Raw genomic sequence first — 17,570 nt, 5'->3', positions numbered from 1 at the left:
ACTTCAGCGATGTGTCTGTGTGTTGGCAGCTGCTGCAGCTGATCCAGTTGGCATGTGGTGCAGGATGGTGCTGATAGAGCCCTTATGCAGACTGTGCTCTGCCAGTACTGGTTCTCTCCACGGATAAACAAAAAGAATAATCTGCTCTAGCTAGTCTCTGTTTTAACAGATGGAGTCCCCTGTTCTGTATTTTCCTCCTATACTTAAGATGTGAGAAAAAACAAGTTGTTAACCAAAAGTTTTACACCCTTACTTTTTAATGTTATCAGATTTCTTTATGCTAATCTATTTTTAGAAAAAAGTATTTAAAAATAAATAAAAGTTCTGCAGGCTGCTGTATCAATAAGGACAGAGACTGACTACTTGAAATTTTTTCTTAATTTTTTTTTACATATCTTAAAGATATTATTGTGGTTGTGTTGCTATTCCTTCCATACTTTTTTATTCTCTCCCCTATCACTGTCAACCCATTTTTAGACAGAAAGTTGAAAGAGGAAAAAGAGAAAAAGTCAGGGGACTGCAACTGTGGGTATTGCATTAACCATTGATACTGATCTTGATAAATCTTATTAGTTGCTATTAACTATTTAATCTTACTAGTTACCATTGATAAATCTTATTAGTAACTGTCATTATTTTAATTGCTGTTGTAAAAGCTATTGAAAATGATACTTGACAGAAAAGAATTCTATGAATGTTTAAATATGCAAATGCTAACAGTTCATGATTGCAGTATCATGAAAGTATCAAAACTATTTTTTTGGTTTTGATACATGGATTTATGGCTGCAGATACAGATGTTCTCATTAAGCAATGTCTTATCCGTTTATGTTTGGACAGAAATTAGGAGGTTTATTTTAGCATGGTTTGAAACACCAGATAATGGTGTCATAACTAAAAGTATTTTTATTTGCATCTAAATCTGAAAGAAGTGACATCTAATTGTGTGATCTTTTGAGGATGAAGGTTACTTCTCTAAAGAAAGGAAATAAGTTTCACTATTAAGACATAAATTTATGGTACTTTTTAAAACAATTTGAATAATTTAATAATTACTGTTCCATAAAATCTTAAATGGATAACAAAAACCATGGCCATTTACCTTTTCATTTCAAAAGAAATTGAAAGGCATTAAAGTAAAAACTGTCATTTTGAATGTTTTATATATTTAACTAATGAAAACTTACTCTCTTACTCCAGGCAGGAGCAGTAAAGGACTATATCAAAATGATGCTTGAAAATGACAAATTGAAGTTTCTAGTTTTTGCTCACCACTTAAGCATGCTTCAAGCCTGTACGGAGGCAGTTATAGAAAATAAGGTAATAATTTATCAAATGTGCACTCATTTAATTTCAGACTTTACAAATACACAACAGGTGTGTTTGAACTGAGCAGAACTACCTGGAATTTAAGGAGTTTAAGTGTATACAGGTCAGTGCCACTGGATTAAAAGGATTGTGGAGTTTGGAAAAACTGTTTTGTACACAAGGATAATGTAAACACTTATCTGGTATGATACTTCATTATTGAATTAATGTTGTAGGCAGTTGTTTCCCAAGTGGCTTTTTTTTTTTTTTTTATATACCAATATGCTTCTGTGTACTTTGTTTTTTTTCTCTGTTTAATTCAAAGCAATAAAAATGTCTACAAACCACCTTCATGTTATTGGTCATAGACTCTCATCCATTGCTAGGGAATAATGGCTAACTGTGCTATTTAATATTAAGCTCTTATTTTGCAAGTGCTTTGAATTTTAATTAGTCATATCAGGGAAATTGCAGGTTCTGTGGAGTATACAATTTCAAGAGTCTGTCACTCTGTTGTCTTCTGTAAATGGGGAGTGCTGAGTCATCAGTTTTCTAGATAAACAGGCTTAATTGTAGATCAAAAGGCAAAAAGCTACTGAGTTACCCCTGTCCCCATGACTGGAATAGAACAGATGTTTTTGTATTTGTATTGGGGGACAGAGGGTGATTGGATCAAAAAATGAGCAGGGATGATTTAATTTTTGTCTCTATTATAATATGTTACAGGTTCGCTACATACGGATAGATGGAAGTGTTCCTTCCTCGGAAAGAATACATCTTGTTAATCAGTTTCAGAAGGATCCTGATACACGAGTTGCTATTTTGAGTATTCAGGCAGCTGGTCAGGTAGGATTAAAAAAAAGGAAGTATGTGAAATAAGAAACTTCAAGAATAAATACTGATGTCACTTGATGACTCAAGTTATTTAATTGAAGGCAGTTCATACAGCATATATTTTGGAGACATATGTATTTGTTTTTTGCACTAATCATGTTAACTGTTTTAAGCCTCCATTAAAATTACATGAGTAAAATCAAGATAAGCAGCAGCATCTTGTGCTTGAATAATTAGTAAAAAACAACAACAACAACAACAAAAAAAAACACACTCCATTTTCTCTCTTAAAGTACCAGATTAATAAGTAACATTTATTTCCATAACGAAAAGCAGTATGCAGTCTTTGCATAATATTGGAGTGTTTATTGAATCTTATTGTACCTACCTGAGGGTCAAAGAACAAATCAATGTAGAAGGCCCATCTCCTGTCCCCGTGGTCCCCCTTATTAACATATAAGAATGTTCTGTGCAGCATGTAGCTTTGTGTGGAGATTTTTTTTCCTAAAATTTATCTACTTGCTTATTTTGGTTAGGGTTTAACTTTCACTGCTGCTACTCATGTTGTGTTTGCTGAATTATATTGGGATCCAGGCCATATTAAGCAAGCAGAAGACAGAGCACACCGAATTGGGCAGTGCAGTTCTGTGAATATTCACTTCCTTATTGCAAAAGGAACATTGGATCCTCTTATGTGGGCAATGCTGAATCGCAAGGTATGTGTGGAACAGAACCAAATAACCAGGAACTCACTGTGTTTAAGATACCACTTAAGTGAGAGTGGCAAATAACATTTTTGTTTGTCTAGAGCACTGTTCTAGTATAAGACAAATCAATAGACCAAGAATTGCTAATTATCAAAATGACTGTTCTGAATTAGTGTTTCCTATCTTTTGCTCTCCATTTAAGGTTGAAAGATAAATAAGGTAACTCTTTGCTAAGGTGAATGGGATAGTTCACATTTATTGTTTTTTCTTCGTTCTAGCCTTTTATTGCTCTGGTTGCTCAATTTATAAATTTAAGGTTTTCCGTGCAGTCATAACACCTAGAGATTTTTTTATTAGTATTATTGAGTGAATGTTATACCTTTCTAACTTCATTTCTGAGAGACAGGAGCATTCCCAAATAACATTTCTTAATCTCACCCAAGGTTCAAGTAGTCTTACCTTCTTGTTGTCAGGTACTACCCCGTTGTTTTAGGAAGGTTAGTTCCCCATTCTACATTCTTTCAGTATTTGGTAGATCTTCACAGAACTAAAAGTCATTTAGCTGTTTTGCTTTTGTGACCTTTTTATAACCTTTGATGCCATTTATTATGTGTCTTGCTTTGATAGCTGAGGTGTGTTAGTGTTGTGTCAGCTCTCATCTTCTGACAGTTCCAGAGGTGTAAAGCTAGAAAGAGAATAGCCTTTTAAACTCTAATTGTCAGAACTTAATGAGATTGTGGTTATGCAATTTCTTCTGATGCAAATGCCAGTTAAGTGCTCTATTCCAATTTGTGGCAATTCATTCTTACGTTTGGCTACCCCTTTGTTGAAGTGGTGCAATTGCTTCTGTCCATATTGTTATTATATTGAGAAACTGATAACCATTTTTGTCAACATTTTCCTCTGCTGCTGGAAAGTAATCACAGTTTACAGAATCAAGGAACTGCAAACTGTATTTGAAATTCATTTGAGGAATGAAACTATTCTAATTCCTGTAGGTACTGACATTTTATATGTCACATGTTAGATATGCTACTTATTCTTGCAGAAAAATGACTTTTGATTTGGACAACTGAAAGAAGAACAGTTTTAACCAAAGTTATTTTAAGTTACTACAGAGTTTCTCACTTTTCTCTTGCAAACTCTGTTCAACCTTTGTAATGAGCACATTTAGGTAACTAAATTTGTTCCAACGTGAATTCTTCAGAACTTTTATGCAAGTCTTCTTTCTGCAGGCCAAAGTTACAGGCAGCACCTTGAATGGCAAGAAAGAGAGAATGCAGGCTGAAGAAGGTGACAAGGAGAAATGGGATTTTTTGAGTTTTGCTGAAACTTGGGCCCCAAATGAAAGTCTAGAAGATATCCAAAATGAAGTTCTATTTACACATGTAAGACTTAAAACTTATGTTTTTCAGTATTCTGTCATTTCAAAAAAACATAACCATTGCTTACCTAAGCTTTGTGTGCACTGCAGATTTTACTAGTAGAGAAACACTGAATGAGTGGAATAAATACAACGTGAGTTCCATTTCAAAAAGTTAGTGAAGTTGGAGAAAGTGATTTGTTGGGCATAAATGTCACCAGTTTTTGCATAGGTCCTTATGTTATCATTTAGGTGTTTGAATCACTCTCAGTCTGATAAGAGCATGTCATTTCTGTTTAAATCATAACTTCATTAATAGACAATTAAATTCAATATGATTATTTTAAAAGCAGTGTTTAAAGGCTTTCTTTGTAATAGGCATGGTCAGAAAAAAGGCATGCAGCATATCAATTCTGTGTCACTGTTTTCAGACTTCTGTTAAGAATATTGAAAATAATTTTTACAAAACAGAAGATCAGTGTTGAATTGCTTTTTTCCTAGCTGTTTATTCTTTAAGGAAAATATCTTTTGTAAAATATCTCCAAACTGAAACTAGCTTCCTGTATTAGTGAGCACTACTAATGGATAAAAGCAATAATTTTGGCCATTTCTGATGCTGTAAATACAAGATGGGTTTACATATTTCTTTCTCCTTTCCTAGTTTGAAAAGGAAAGACAGCATGACATACGTTCCTTCTTTTCCCCCAAATCCTCCTCTGAGAAGAAACGCAAAATATTTTCAGGTAGTGAATCATTAAATACTGATCCAGAATCTTTTGAAGTCACAAAAGAAGAGGATGCAGAGAAGAGCAGTGAAAACCTGGATTCCACAAGACTAAACAATGTGGATACAATTTGTCATGAAAGTTCATCTGAACGTGAAGTTAAAAGAGCAAGAAGCGTAAGTGGATCTACTCCAGTCAGCTCCAGTAAGAAAAAGAAAAAATCTTTAACTGGAAAAAAGTCCACTTTGTTTACAGAAAAAAATGCTGAAGTCCTTCCTTGTGACTCAAACACTTCAAGTAAAAGCACAACTTTAACTAAAGTTTGGCACTGTAGTGCTTGCACTTACAGTAATAACGAATTGCTGCCTTACTGTGAAATGTGCAGTTGCCCTCAGAACAGCAATGGTAAGTGACCCATGCTGTAGAGAAAGTATGTGTTCTTCATTCCAGTTGTGATTAGTTTCAGAAAATAAAGTATTTTTAAATATATAAATATACACAGTTACAGGCAAACTGTGAAGAATTATACCTTTACATTAACAGACAGACACCTGTTAAGTGATCTTTCTTAATTTTATTTTTCCTGAGGATTTTTTCAGTTATTCTAATTTGAAACAAATAGAGACTTCAGCTGAAAGTTAACGAGATACAGATAGAGTGAGCAAGAATATACATTTCGTTTTCTTTGCAGCAAACGTATCTTTTCTTTGCAAAGCTTTATGGTTATTCTGAATCCAATTAAATGGTAAAGTTTTTCACAGCTTGTCAAAACTAAATGATGTAGCGTAGATGTTTTTATTAACTTGGGTATTGTACAGTTATCATGGGAGCCATTGCCTTGAAAATACAGCATTTCTCACTCCAACAGATCAGAATAAATATCTTTTATTAAATTTATTTATGCTATCTGGGAACTTATTAAAACATATTTATAAATCTATCCCCATATTTGCAATTTAAATTGCAAAGAAAGGAGTGAGGTTCTTTTTCTTTTTTCTTTTTTCTTTTTTCTTTTTTCTTTTTTCTTTTTTCTTTTTCTTTTTCTTTTTCTTTTTCTTTTTCTTTTTCTTTTTCTTTTTCTTTTTCTTTTTCTTTTTCTTTTTCTTTTTCTTGTCTCTCTGGTTGATTAAGTAAGGACAACTTCTGAATTTCTTAAGTATAGATCAATGCCTGGAAAACTACTTCATGTGTTTAAGGTGTACAATAAATATATATAATAGGCGATTGCTAACCACATTATTACATGTATGTTGACATAAAGCTGGGTACATGAAATTGCTGAAGTGGAATACCGTGGTCCATGTGTTTATGCTCCTAATATTGAAGTTAGCTTTTTTTAAAAGTGGTTGCACCATGATGATATTAGAGAGCAAAATGCAATTTCTTTGCATTTCAGTTGCATAGTTTTGCGTCCATATACGTACTGAGTAGCTCTAGCTGTTTATATGGATAGTATAAGTGATCACTTTTCTTCATCTGTAGCTGAGAGAAATCCTGCTAGCCAGATTGAAGAAAGCATGTCAGAAGACTCTGGAAGAAATGAACAGAGAACAGCATGGAATGCTGAAGATAAAGGAGAAGACTTGGGGGAAACAGTGACTGAACGATCTGTTGAAATCAGTGAACAAGAAGCTGTTAAAATTGAAAGTGAAGAAGGTGAAAAAAAGTGTGGAGAAGGTAAAGTGGGACTACTGCGAAAGAAAGATGATAGTATCTTGTCTGTGAAACTGTCTTAACTGCCTCTGGCAAGAAACAGAACTTTTAAATGAAAACCTTTCAAAAGTGTATTTGAAAGAAAGAAGTACATAGACTAGCACATGACTTTTCATTTCAGCCTGGGATGTTTACTGAATTCTGATGATGTCTAAACCTACTCTTTTCAAACGCCAGAGGAAATACAGGGGTTTTGGCTGACATAGGAACTATGTCAAACTAGCGAGTGTGAACCTTAAGTTACAACATAGAGATTTATTGAAACTTATGATGGTGTTTACTTGTGTTCAGGACAGCCACAGATAAAAGAGATGATGGGTAGTTCAGGAGAAACAGAAAATACAGAGACATCTTAATAGCTTGCAGCTTGAGTTGTGTGTATCTTGTTATTCTGGAATTAGATATAGAATCCTAGTGTGGTATATATATTTTCTTCAAGTTGGTGCCACAATTTCTGAAAATTGGAAGGGGGTAGGGAAGAAAAGATGAGAGATTAACAGTGTTCCTAGAAAAAAGTTTGTATGTGCACCAAATTGGGAAATTTCATAACTCCTTAAAAGACAGGTATAATATTGTTTTTAATGTCTGAGTGGACAAAATGAAGAAAATTTCTTAATTTCAAAATTTTTTGTCTTTATAGAAGATTTAGATCAATCGGACACATTTCTAGTGTATGATGGGCTTATGTTCTGTGCAAGCAGGAACACTGATAGAATTCACCTCTATACAAAGGTAAACCTGAAATGAGCATGCTTTTTATCATTTTTAAATGCCAAAGTAGAATGTCCTATGAAATACTGATGTTTCATTTGTTATGCTTTATATAAAAAAAACTGTATTTTTTTATTAACTGAAATATACAAAAATTAGGTAGTTTATTATTCTAGTTCTTTCTCTCTGTGGAACTAAGTAATAATTCTCTAGATATATAGCTTCTAACACTTCTCCTAGCTTATCTTTATAAGGTGCTAATGCACTAGATGTATGTTCAGATTACCTGTTAGGAATTGAAGTGATATTTAAGATTCCTGTTTTTATTATAGTATCTTACCACAACTTTGAATCACTGGAATGATAAACTATTCTCCTTTTTGCAGCTAGTGTGCTATTCCAAAATATTTGTAGACTTACAGTAATCAGTGAATCCCACCAGACTAAATAAGTAAATAAAATATTGCCACCACATTTTCACAAAGGTAGGCATTGGTGCTGTGTATAAGTAATTTCTTGAATAAAACACATTATCATTAATCCAGCGGTCATAGTAGGACAGAAACTAGCAGGTGATAATTTTCTAGGTCACCTTTCATAGAGAAGACAGGACTTGCTGATCACTTCTTTTAAGGGTTGGAAGCCTTTACTTAGAAGGTTTCTCCGAAGCTACTGAATGAGTCAGTGTATTTAGGTGCAACTGTAAAGCATCACGAATAGCTGAGGGCAAGTCTTTGAGGCAGTACATTTTTATTAGTTAAGCTGATAGAGCTGGAAAAAACAGTCAAAAAAAAAAAGTGTTGTCTTGTATCTGCAAATTTGTGTGATATACATGATATACATAAAGCATATTATGCTTCCTAGCTTCGCACATTTTACTTTAAGATAAAAACACATTTTGGATGGTATTGGTCAACTGTTTGTTTTGGCTTGAATCAGAACTTTGTTATGCTATATATCGCACAAAATCTTTCTACTGAACCATAATACACGGGGGAAATCTGCTTTAAATCCTTCCCTCAAATTTTTGTGAATCATCAATAAGTTCCTGGGTCATGTGAATGCTCTGGGGCAACTTGTTCCTGAAAAATTAGGTAGAGTCGAACATGTTCATATATAAAAAAAAAAAAAAACAAAACACAACATTAAAAACAAAAAATAAAATCTGAATTTAAATGGTAATGAAGGATGACGTTCTCTATTCTATAATTATTCATTTCACTTGGAAATTCAGTCAAGAGAATTATAATTTCTGTTTATTACTTTAAGGCAGTTTGTTTGTCTCTGAACTATTTGGAAGGAATCAGTTTCAAATGTAAAACTTTCACCCTGTTTACTTTTGGATATATTAATGTGAGTAATGTTTCTTGCATCTGCAGTGTTATCATGCATGTGTGGCTTATCATTTGTTCCTGGAAAAATCTTACCTTCAGGGTCTAAATTTAGTTGGAAGAGGAGGATAATCCAGTTGAAACAGATCATTTTTTCTAGATTGTACTACATTTCATCTGTAAACAAAACTGTTTTCTTGTGTAGGATGGTGAACCACTGAATCATAATTTCATTCCGTTGGACATACAGCTGGATAACTGGGAGGATTTGCCAGAGACCTTCCAGCATAAACAAAATCGTTCATTGGCAAGTACAAATTTTACTGGCACAGTACTATAATGTTTAATATGGAGTGCTTGGACTTTTTTTTTTAATAAATGCAGAACACTTTCAGGCCTTGGGATCTAGGCACAGTTTCATCAGTGCAAGCAGATGTTATAAATGTTGATGTGAATATTAATTATGCAGTCTGTTCCTCTGGCAGATTATCATACCTCCTGTTAACATTTCTGTAGATGGAGTCAACCAGGCATCATTTAGTTTCTCATTTACAGAATTAGTAACTAACTTTCATAAGTCAACAAAATAGCATTTTAAAGGTTATGAATTATGTATGGTGCGTGATGAATACGAACGTGCTAGATTGTATCAGAGCTGCAGTTCTGAGCAGGCCTCCTCTCTCACTTCATCCTTTGGTCTCCTAACAATGTTCAACACTGTGTAGGGCGTAACTCCACTACGATAAGCATCTTCAGTTATTTCAGCAATAATGGGCACATTCATAATGGTGTGTGAGAACATGAATGCTGTTAAACCAAGAACTAAAAGTAATGAAATCAGAATTTAAATTGGATGCGCTATGTTACCTTGTAGATTAAAATACCCACATTAGTAACTGCTCCCATGTTTGTTATATCCTGCAGTTTCCTTGACTTCTTTCTTGTGGCTCTGATTTAGAAGTAAGACTGATCAGTACACTTTCACATTTGCCATGAAAAAAATACTTTAAAGAGAAAAAGAAAATTATTGATGTGTCATTGTCTTGAAGAACGTTGCTGGATGAAGCTGAAATCACAATTAAGTCCATACTGCACAATGCACAATTTATTCTTACCACAGTCCACGTTCAGAAACACCGTGATACTGCCTACTAGATTGTTTCAAGTCAGCAAATAGTGGAAAAAAACAAAACTGGGTCCTATCACTACTGGCTCATATTGTTGTCACTGGGGGTCATGTTGTTACTCCCACTTGTTTCCTGTTGGAGAGGTGGTGGTGGGATGAAACCATTTTTCCTCTACACACATCCTAAAGAAAGCAGCCATGTTGTAAATTCTAAATTCCTATGTAGGAACATTTTTTCTACTCAATTCCTCTTGGTTAATCCATTAATCATCCAATTTTTGTCAGTTTACAGCTTCAAAATTTTATGTGGCTTCCTGGCCTGTAAAAATCCATGAGGTTCACTACCAGAAATGATTAAGTCCCTCAGAGCAGCTTTATTTTATTATACTTTCAAATTCTAAATGCAAAATAAGGAAAGCTGATCAATACTATGCTATATTCTCCATTTCCTTTCTGAAATATAGTGTTAAGCAGTTCATCAGTTTTTCTGTAGGATCCTACAGTTGTATCAGTTTGAGATTGCTCTGATAAAAGATGAAGTACAGGTTAAATTGCTCAAAATTATTGTCCTTTGAATATTTTGATGCTAAGCCATATCTCTACCTTCATAGATCACCGTGTGCTGCACTATAATGCCCCAGAGAAGAGTGGAATTGTGGTAGAACCAGCTGTATAATTTTAAGATAATTTGGTGATGTCATACCACTAATAGCAAATCTAACACAGTAATTTTGATAATATATGTGGGTTTTTTTGGCACTGTATTATCGTAAAAGAATACAGTCACCTCAGAGCAGGTACCTCTATGGTTCTGTTAAAATTCCACAGCTGAAACAATTGTACACCAACCAACTGTTAACCTGGTGTTAAGCATGTATCAGAAGGTTAGAGGAAAGAAGAAAGGTGATGTGTAAACCAAATGATAAATGCAGTTCAAGTAACTGGAGCAAACCTTCCTTTTCTGAGCGGCCTAGTGCAAAAAGAACAGGGCAGCTGTAAGAAAACTTCTGCCCATCTGTTTTTCCCATCAGCAGTTTCACTCGCACAAGAAGGGTTATTTCAGGCTTTCTCACAAAACCATTCTCCTATCACTGTAGCTCAGATTTAAAAAGTCAATTTCTAACCTTATTTTCTACCTTCTGAAGCAGCATACCTCTCAGAGCAGAGCCATAGTAGACAATGCCAAAGCTGTCTCAGCTTGAGCAAGAACAGGGGGCTGCAGCTTGCATGAAAGCTGACCTGAAGAGACCATCTCAGCTTTTTTGTACCAGCTTTTTTCCATCGAGTTTTGAATATAGTAATTCCTAGCTCCCTTTCTCTGTAATTAAGTGTTTCTGCTTGATGCCTGTCATGCTGCTGACAATAGCATTCTCCACCAGATACTGAGGTTTGTGAAAGAATGGAATCGCCTCACAGCAGTGAAACAGAAAATTGTCAGAAAAAGTGGTCAGATATTTTGTAGTCCTATTCATGCTGCAGAGGAGTTGTCTAAAAAGCAGTCAGTGGCCGGCAGCACAAAAAGGTACGTATTTTTTCCCCCCTTATTTATTGCTGCATGAAGCTCCATGTGTTTAATGTAACTTTCAGAGGAGAGATGCTGGGACTGTAAACCCACAGCTCAATGACTGTCTCATAGTGACAGGAGTAGGCGACTGAGCACGTCAGTAAATCTGTTGGAAGGGAAGTATCTGCTTCCCTGTCCCTCAGTGTGTCACATTCAGCAGCTATTCTGGCCTTCTGCTTTGCATGTTTAAACACCTGGAGCTTGCTAGAAATTGTTGAGGAAAAATCGTGACCGTTAGGGACTCAAAAGCAAGGTTAAAAAAAAATCTTGTTGCATTTCCTGCTTTGAAGCAGGAATAAATCATTAGTTGCCATCAATGCTACAATCCTTTAATTATAATTCACAGCCTAGTCCAAACCTTTCTCATACTCAGTTTTTCTTCAAATAATTCTTTTCCCTGTGGGTGACATTTCTCAAAATTATTGTTTTTCTCACTGGGTGGTATTGAACAATGATAGCGTTTAATCCTAGTTAAAATCTGAATTCACCTTTTTCCACTTTCTGTCCTTTTTCTGATGCATTATCTTCCCCAGTACACACTTGCAGCTTACCTGCTGTCATCGCTCTTCACAAAAATTCTCATTTGTACAGGTTTACCTTACTTAGCTTACTCACCAAGGTGCCTCTGCCTGTTTATGCCTCTCAGTCCCTACTGTTAAATTCTCCAGGGTGAGAATTTGCATTTTATATGTATTATTTGATGGAGGTAAGCATTCAAGTAAGAGAACAGAGTTTTTTAATTCCAATAGTATAAGTAGTATGTATTTCTTAACCTGATGCCTGATCATTTTCTTCCATAAAATGTAAGAAAGATCTAACTGCAAACTGTGTTAGAAAATCTACTGTAACTTACGCTGGTGTCCTAAGGTGGTATATGGGGTTTAGCATTTGTATAACACAGAGAGGTGTATTTATAAGAAGTTGTCTGAATGTCGTTCTTTGAATAATGATCAGAGTGAAGGGATTTTAAGATAATTTTACTTAAAAGCGGTGGTGGTTTGTATATTTTCATGTGAAAATTGATTTCTAAGATAAATAACTGAGCAAGAGTCCTCCAGAGTTTTTAAAGCCTCCTGTATCAACTAGAATATCTGTTAACACTTCTCTGAACTGAAACAAAATAGCTTTCAGATACTACTGTCAATCAGTGTCAGATTACTTTCACCTTTTTAATTCTTCTATGCAAAATAATTTGTTTGCTGAATGGAGTTGATCCTGGTTTTAGAAGATGCAATCTTATGTAATACGGAAGTCATATGGAGATGTATGTTTTCCCAAACTATTCATTTCTAGTCCAGGATATAAGGAATGTTTCAAGAGAATATGCAGCACCAATCTTGTTGCAGCCAAGTATGAATATTCTTTGAGAGAGATTTTTCATGTTTTAATGTATTGACAGAATTTTGAATTATTTTAGGTATGTGACCAAGGAGGATGTGGCAGCAGCCTCACTTAGCAAAGCTAGCAGCAGCGGGGGCAGTGTTCGCCTCATCTCTAAAGAAAATAAGGTTTGTCTGAAGAATGAAAGTGCTTCTACTGAACAATCAGGCCACTTCACAAAGTAAGTTTAATGCAGTAAAATGATTAAGCTTATCTTCATAGACTTTGTTTTTAAAGTAGCAAAGTTGTTATGAGTGTTTACCTTGCTGAGCTATAGTATTTAGGTAGGAAATTTGCTGAAATTGGTAATGAGCCATTAACGATTTAGCTTGTGCATATATACCTGTTGTCTGCTGATATAGCTTCTAATTAACTGAGTAACAAAATGAAACAAGAAAATAGTTACACTATTTGGTAAGAGCTTTAGCTCAGGCTAGCTTGTGCAGTCAACCTCAAATTAGGTAGCAAATTTTCTTCTCTTCTACTTCATAATATAGAATAAGGCATAAAATATGAAAATTTTGGACAGAAAATGCCCTCTGTTCTCAGACAGTTCTTGCCTCAAGGCAAACTTTATTTGGAAAATTGATAGGCAGCTGTGAAAGTTGCAGAGAGAAACCAGGATGTTTTCCTTTGACTTCTGCTGAAAAGGGGACATATACATTCATGTGTATATGTGCATGAAAGGAACCACCTTTTCTTTATAAACGCACCATTATTTTAGCTAGTATGACGTGCAGCTGTGCAGATACCAACCCAAGTAAGACGATCTTCCAACTGAAATGTGTATTTTTGAGCATAAAAGATATCTAATGGAAATATGCAATGCATATCCAGAGTGACTTTTTACTCAGTCAGGTAATGATAGGACGAAGGGAAATGGTTTTAAACTAAAAGAGGTTTAGATTAAAAGTTAGGAGGAAATTCTTCACTCAGAGGGTTGGAACTAGATGGTCTTTAACATCCCTTCCAACGCAAACTACTCTGATTCTATGACAAAATGACTTACAGAATTGTGTTGTTGAATACCTGCTTTACTAATAGCAGTATTTTGTTCTCTGTAAACAGGTTGCTTTTGGAGAACAGAAAAGGTTTTTCAGCTCTTTGTCCAGATCAGACTGAAACTGAAGGCTCTCCCCTGCCCAAAGGCTATTTGCAAGCCTTGGACAGTGAAGGGAACCCGCTTTGTCTCAGCTGTCAGCAGCCCACGACTCAGCTTGACCAGGCCCGTGCCTGGGACACGCGATTCTGCTCTCTTGCGTGCCAGGAGGACTTCTCGATTCGTTCTAGTCATAGCTACATCAGGACTAAGGTGTTTGAAATTGAACACGGCGTTTGCCAGTTCTGTCATCAGAATGCCCACGAGCTTTATCTGAACATCAGAGATGCGCCTAAGAGTCAGCGTAAGAAACTCCTGGAGAGCTCTTGGATGTCTCACCTTCCACTTGGGCAGGTATTAATATTGCTTTTTGAACACTTAGAGCTAATCTGTGTAGTTCTGGAGTAGACAGTGCAGAGAAATCTAAAATGTTACTCTTGCAGGCTTAAGGTAGGTTACCCAGCACCAACAACAGAGTTAAAAAAAAAAAAAATTAAAAAAAGGCCACATACACTGAACACAAACAAAACCAAACAATCAAAACGTCAGTGTCATCAAAGACATAAAGACATCTAAAAGGGACAATTAGGGATGTAATTCCTAATTACAGGAGTTCTGATTCCCTATGGATATCTACATTGCAGCCAATTTTATTTGAAATGCATTTTGTTCACAAACTGTATGGTTGTGGGCAGAATTAAGGAATGGATGTAGTCAGTAGTATGAGGCTACTCCTGCTTTGCAGAATGTTTGGCAGGAGCTTAGCAAAAGCCAGATGACACAGTTCCTCTCAATATCACCTCAAAATGCATAAGAAAATACTGTTCTTTCCCGGCTGTAATTGCTTCTTTACTGATAGGAGGCAATGGAGCTGGGAGAGAGAACATTCCTACACAAGTCAGTATTTTGATTTCTGAATACCATTTTTTTCTGCTGTGAAGTTGAAATTCAGAAGTTACTGGTTCTAGATTTTAAAAGAAATCCTGCTTACACCCCTATAAACTTGCAAAAGAACAAACATCATTTACCATTACTGGCCATATGTATGAGATTAGCTTACTGTTGCTTGTGGCTTTTGAAAATGCAAGTTAATGAAAATCTAAAATACTAAAATACTGAGATGAAAAGTCCTGTGGAGAGTGGGTTTCTTACAACCTTTTTAATATCAGCACTTGATATTGATAAAATTACATTGAAGATAATTTACTGTACTGGTCAAGAAAACTGAACCTTTCCTTCTGTTTTTTCTTGATCTGCTGTCATGTGCTTCAATGTGCTGCAGGCTGGGTAAAACTAGGCCAATTAAAATTACAGCTCTTTGCCTGTCTGCAGGGAGTAACAAAATTGTTAACACTTTCATTCTCTTGATGAAGACTATGAATAGCTACTTTCCTGAATTATTTTCTTGTTCTTACTGGAGAACATACATGTACTTCAGAAGGAATATCTAATGCTCCTGTTGTCATGTCCTCTGCTTATTGCAGTTGAATGAAATTATAACAAATCCCACAGAAGGTCACTTCTGGCAGGTGGATCACATCAAGCCTGTCTATAGTGGAGGAGGGCAGTGCTCCCTGGAAAACCTTCAGACTCTGTGCACGATCTGCCACAGAGAGGTCAGTATGGTACAGGCAAAAAAATCACTGTCTTCAAGCATGGAAACATAACGTGTATCAGGGCAGTATGTCTGCGTGCCGGTATTCACCAGCCCAGACCTACTCTGGGCTGGTAATCTCTAGGGAGTAGACTTCAGAGCACTGCCTCTCCAGGCAGTAGATTTTCACTAGGGCCCTACTGAGCCCCCTTGTCACCAGCTGAACACCCCCTGTGCCCTCAGCCTCTCCATTCCCATACAGTCACGGCTCCTTCTGGCTGTCCTCGATATCCCCTCCCCATCCGTGGGAGGTGTTGTGCTGTTGCTGGCCTGAAAAGCTGTGCAACCAAACAAGAAATGCATTGTCTGAGGACAGCTGCCTATTGATAGCTTCTCTCCTCATTTGACCTATCCTGGTAAGTACTTGGAACATAACTTGTAGCAAATTACAGGTTTGCTCTGGCAAGAGAAACTAAAACTGTCTTATAGGTAATTGAGATCATGTTATTATATTTACAGTAAAAATCAGTTATTGCTTTGTGCCTCTCATGAGGAAGAGTGCCCAAGTTGTTATAAATGAGAAGAAAAGCTCCCAGTAAAAAAGAACTTTAGTCAGAAATACTTCATTAGTACTCATTTAGTTTGTACTCAGTAATGGAAGCTTTGTTACCTTGTCTGTGGCATGGCACAGCTCAGCCCATAGGAAGGCCCCAGAGAGAATGCAAGTCAGCAGCATTAAAGTGTTATGATGCAACAGGTTACTCACCTTAATAAATACTTGCATTTTAGTACGTTGTCTGCTGCAAATTAGATTAAAGTCTTAACTGTGCAATAATGCTTTCCTGGTAGGTGCCAAGCAACAACAGTACCTTTGTCTTTTGCAGAGAACTGCAAAACAGGCCAAGGAAAGAAGTCAGATGAAGCGACGTTCCTTAGCTACAAAGTATGGCTGTGATATCACTAAGTTTTTTGTGAAGATGTAAAATAGTAAATATATTCAGTTACATTGTAAGTCAGGAACTAGTATCATTACATAGTTTTCCTTGTGTACATATTTAAAAAATAAGTCTATCAGTGTGTTGATAAAGAGAAGAAAATGTGTAACTAAATCCTAAAAATTTATAACACTGATTTTCAGAGATGAGTGAATCCAAGATACTCAATCATGGTTATATTTTTGTGACCCCCTCAGTTTAAAGCTGAATTGCTGTGTGCAGCTATAACACAACGTTGTTGCTGTACTATTTTCATGAGTGTGTTTACACCTACAGGAATTAGAGAAAGTGCTGTTGCAACTTGCGTTAGTCTTGGCGTTCAACTGTTACAGAGCTTAGTTTAAGTTCTTTTCTTTGTTCACATAATTAAAATTACTGGAAAAAATATAGCCTCAGATCTCTGTTGTACCAGTGCAGGCCATCTGTTTCTTTTAAAACCCTCTCATACCTATACAGGAAGTTAGATAATAGCAGCCTTGCGAATATTGTAATCAGCAATGGCAGACATAGTATTGGCACTGGACCTGACTTAAAGGACTTAGATTAAGAGACATTACGTGTCCATTTTTATTTAAAGCAGTTAGTATTTAAAACTTACTCATGCTAAAAATAGTACCTATTGCTCCTATCTTATCTAGGGTAAGTTCTGGGAAATGCTACTTTATCATGAGTGTAGTGATAATGGTTATTTTGCATTGTTCATGTCACTTTCTCTATGGTTCCTTCAAATAAACCAATGTCATCTTTTAATGTTTTTGTGTTTCTTCCCTGACCCTTGTATGCTCTCAGGGCAGCAGCAATGCACATCTGTGCACCAATCATTTTTCTGAAAGCATTACCTGTTATACACTTCCAGGTAGAGCTAGTTAAAATACACTGAAAAGCTTTCAGCAGTTATCCTTATCAGAAAATTCTTACTGCTTTATACATTCTTTTTCTCAGTTAAAGATCAAGATGGATAGTGCTGGGACTATTCCATCTTCTATGCAGTGAAACTACTGGACTTCTCCAGCAGCCACAACCACGATGCAAATTTAACTGAGGGAACCATTCTAAGTCCTGGCAGCTATCCTTGCAGGGCAGGTTTAGGGTAACAGCTGGGAGCCTATTCTGTGAGACA

The 17,570-nt window shown here is 35.9% G+C and overlaps 1 protein-coding gene across 3 annotated transcripts in view; it reads left to right on the top strand.

Annotated features, from left to right (window-relative positions):
- The window catches only part of ZRANB3 (zinc finger RANBP2-type containing 3), a 47,415-nt gene extending 30,215 nt beyond the window's left edge, over positions 1-17,200 (top strand). For 2 of the 3 annotated variants that reach the window (XM_027461252.3, XM_021272950.4), the window contains exons 9-21: positions 1,201-1,320; positions 2,035-2,154; positions 2,679-2,858; positions 4,085-4,237; positions 4,874-5,342; positions 6,420-6,614; positions 7,291-7,382; positions 8,898-8,999; positions 11,198-11,340; positions 12,800-12,943; positions 13,831-14,215; positions 15,346-15,477; positions 16,340-17,200. In XM_027461252.3, coding sequence (XP_027317053.3) covers positions 1,201-1,320; positions 2,035-2,154; positions 2,679-2,858; positions 4,085-4,237; positions 4,874-5,342; positions 6,420-6,614; positions 7,291-7,382; positions 8,898-8,999; positions 11,198-11,340; positions 12,800-12,943; positions 13,831-14,215; positions 15,346-15,477; positions 16,340-16,438 — 2,334 coding nt within the window. In that variant the 3' untranslated portion in view covers positions 16,439-17,200. The remainder of the gene's footprint in view (positions 1-1,200; positions 1,321-2,034; positions 2,155-2,678; positions 2,859-4,084; positions 4,238-4,873; positions 5,343-6,419; positions 6,615-7,290; positions 7,383-8,897; positions 9,000-11,197; positions 11,341-12,799; positions 12,944-13,830; positions 14,216-15,345; positions 15,478-16,339) is intronic. The other variant, XR_011810539.1, reaches the window with a different exon arrangement.
- Positions 17,201-17,570: the final 370 nt, after the last annotated feature.

The sequence above is a fragment of the Anas platyrhynchos genome, chromosome 7 (assembly GCF_047663525.1).
Source record: "Anas platyrhynchos isolate ZD024472 breed Pekin duck chromosome 7, IASCAAS_PekinDuck_T2T, whole genome shotgun sequence".
NCBI lineage: Eukaryota > Metazoa > Chordata > Aves > Anseriformes > Anatidae > Anas > Anas platyrhynchos.
Note: the sequence above shows the minus strand (reverse complement) of the source record. Positions and strands in the feature narration are given on the sequence as shown.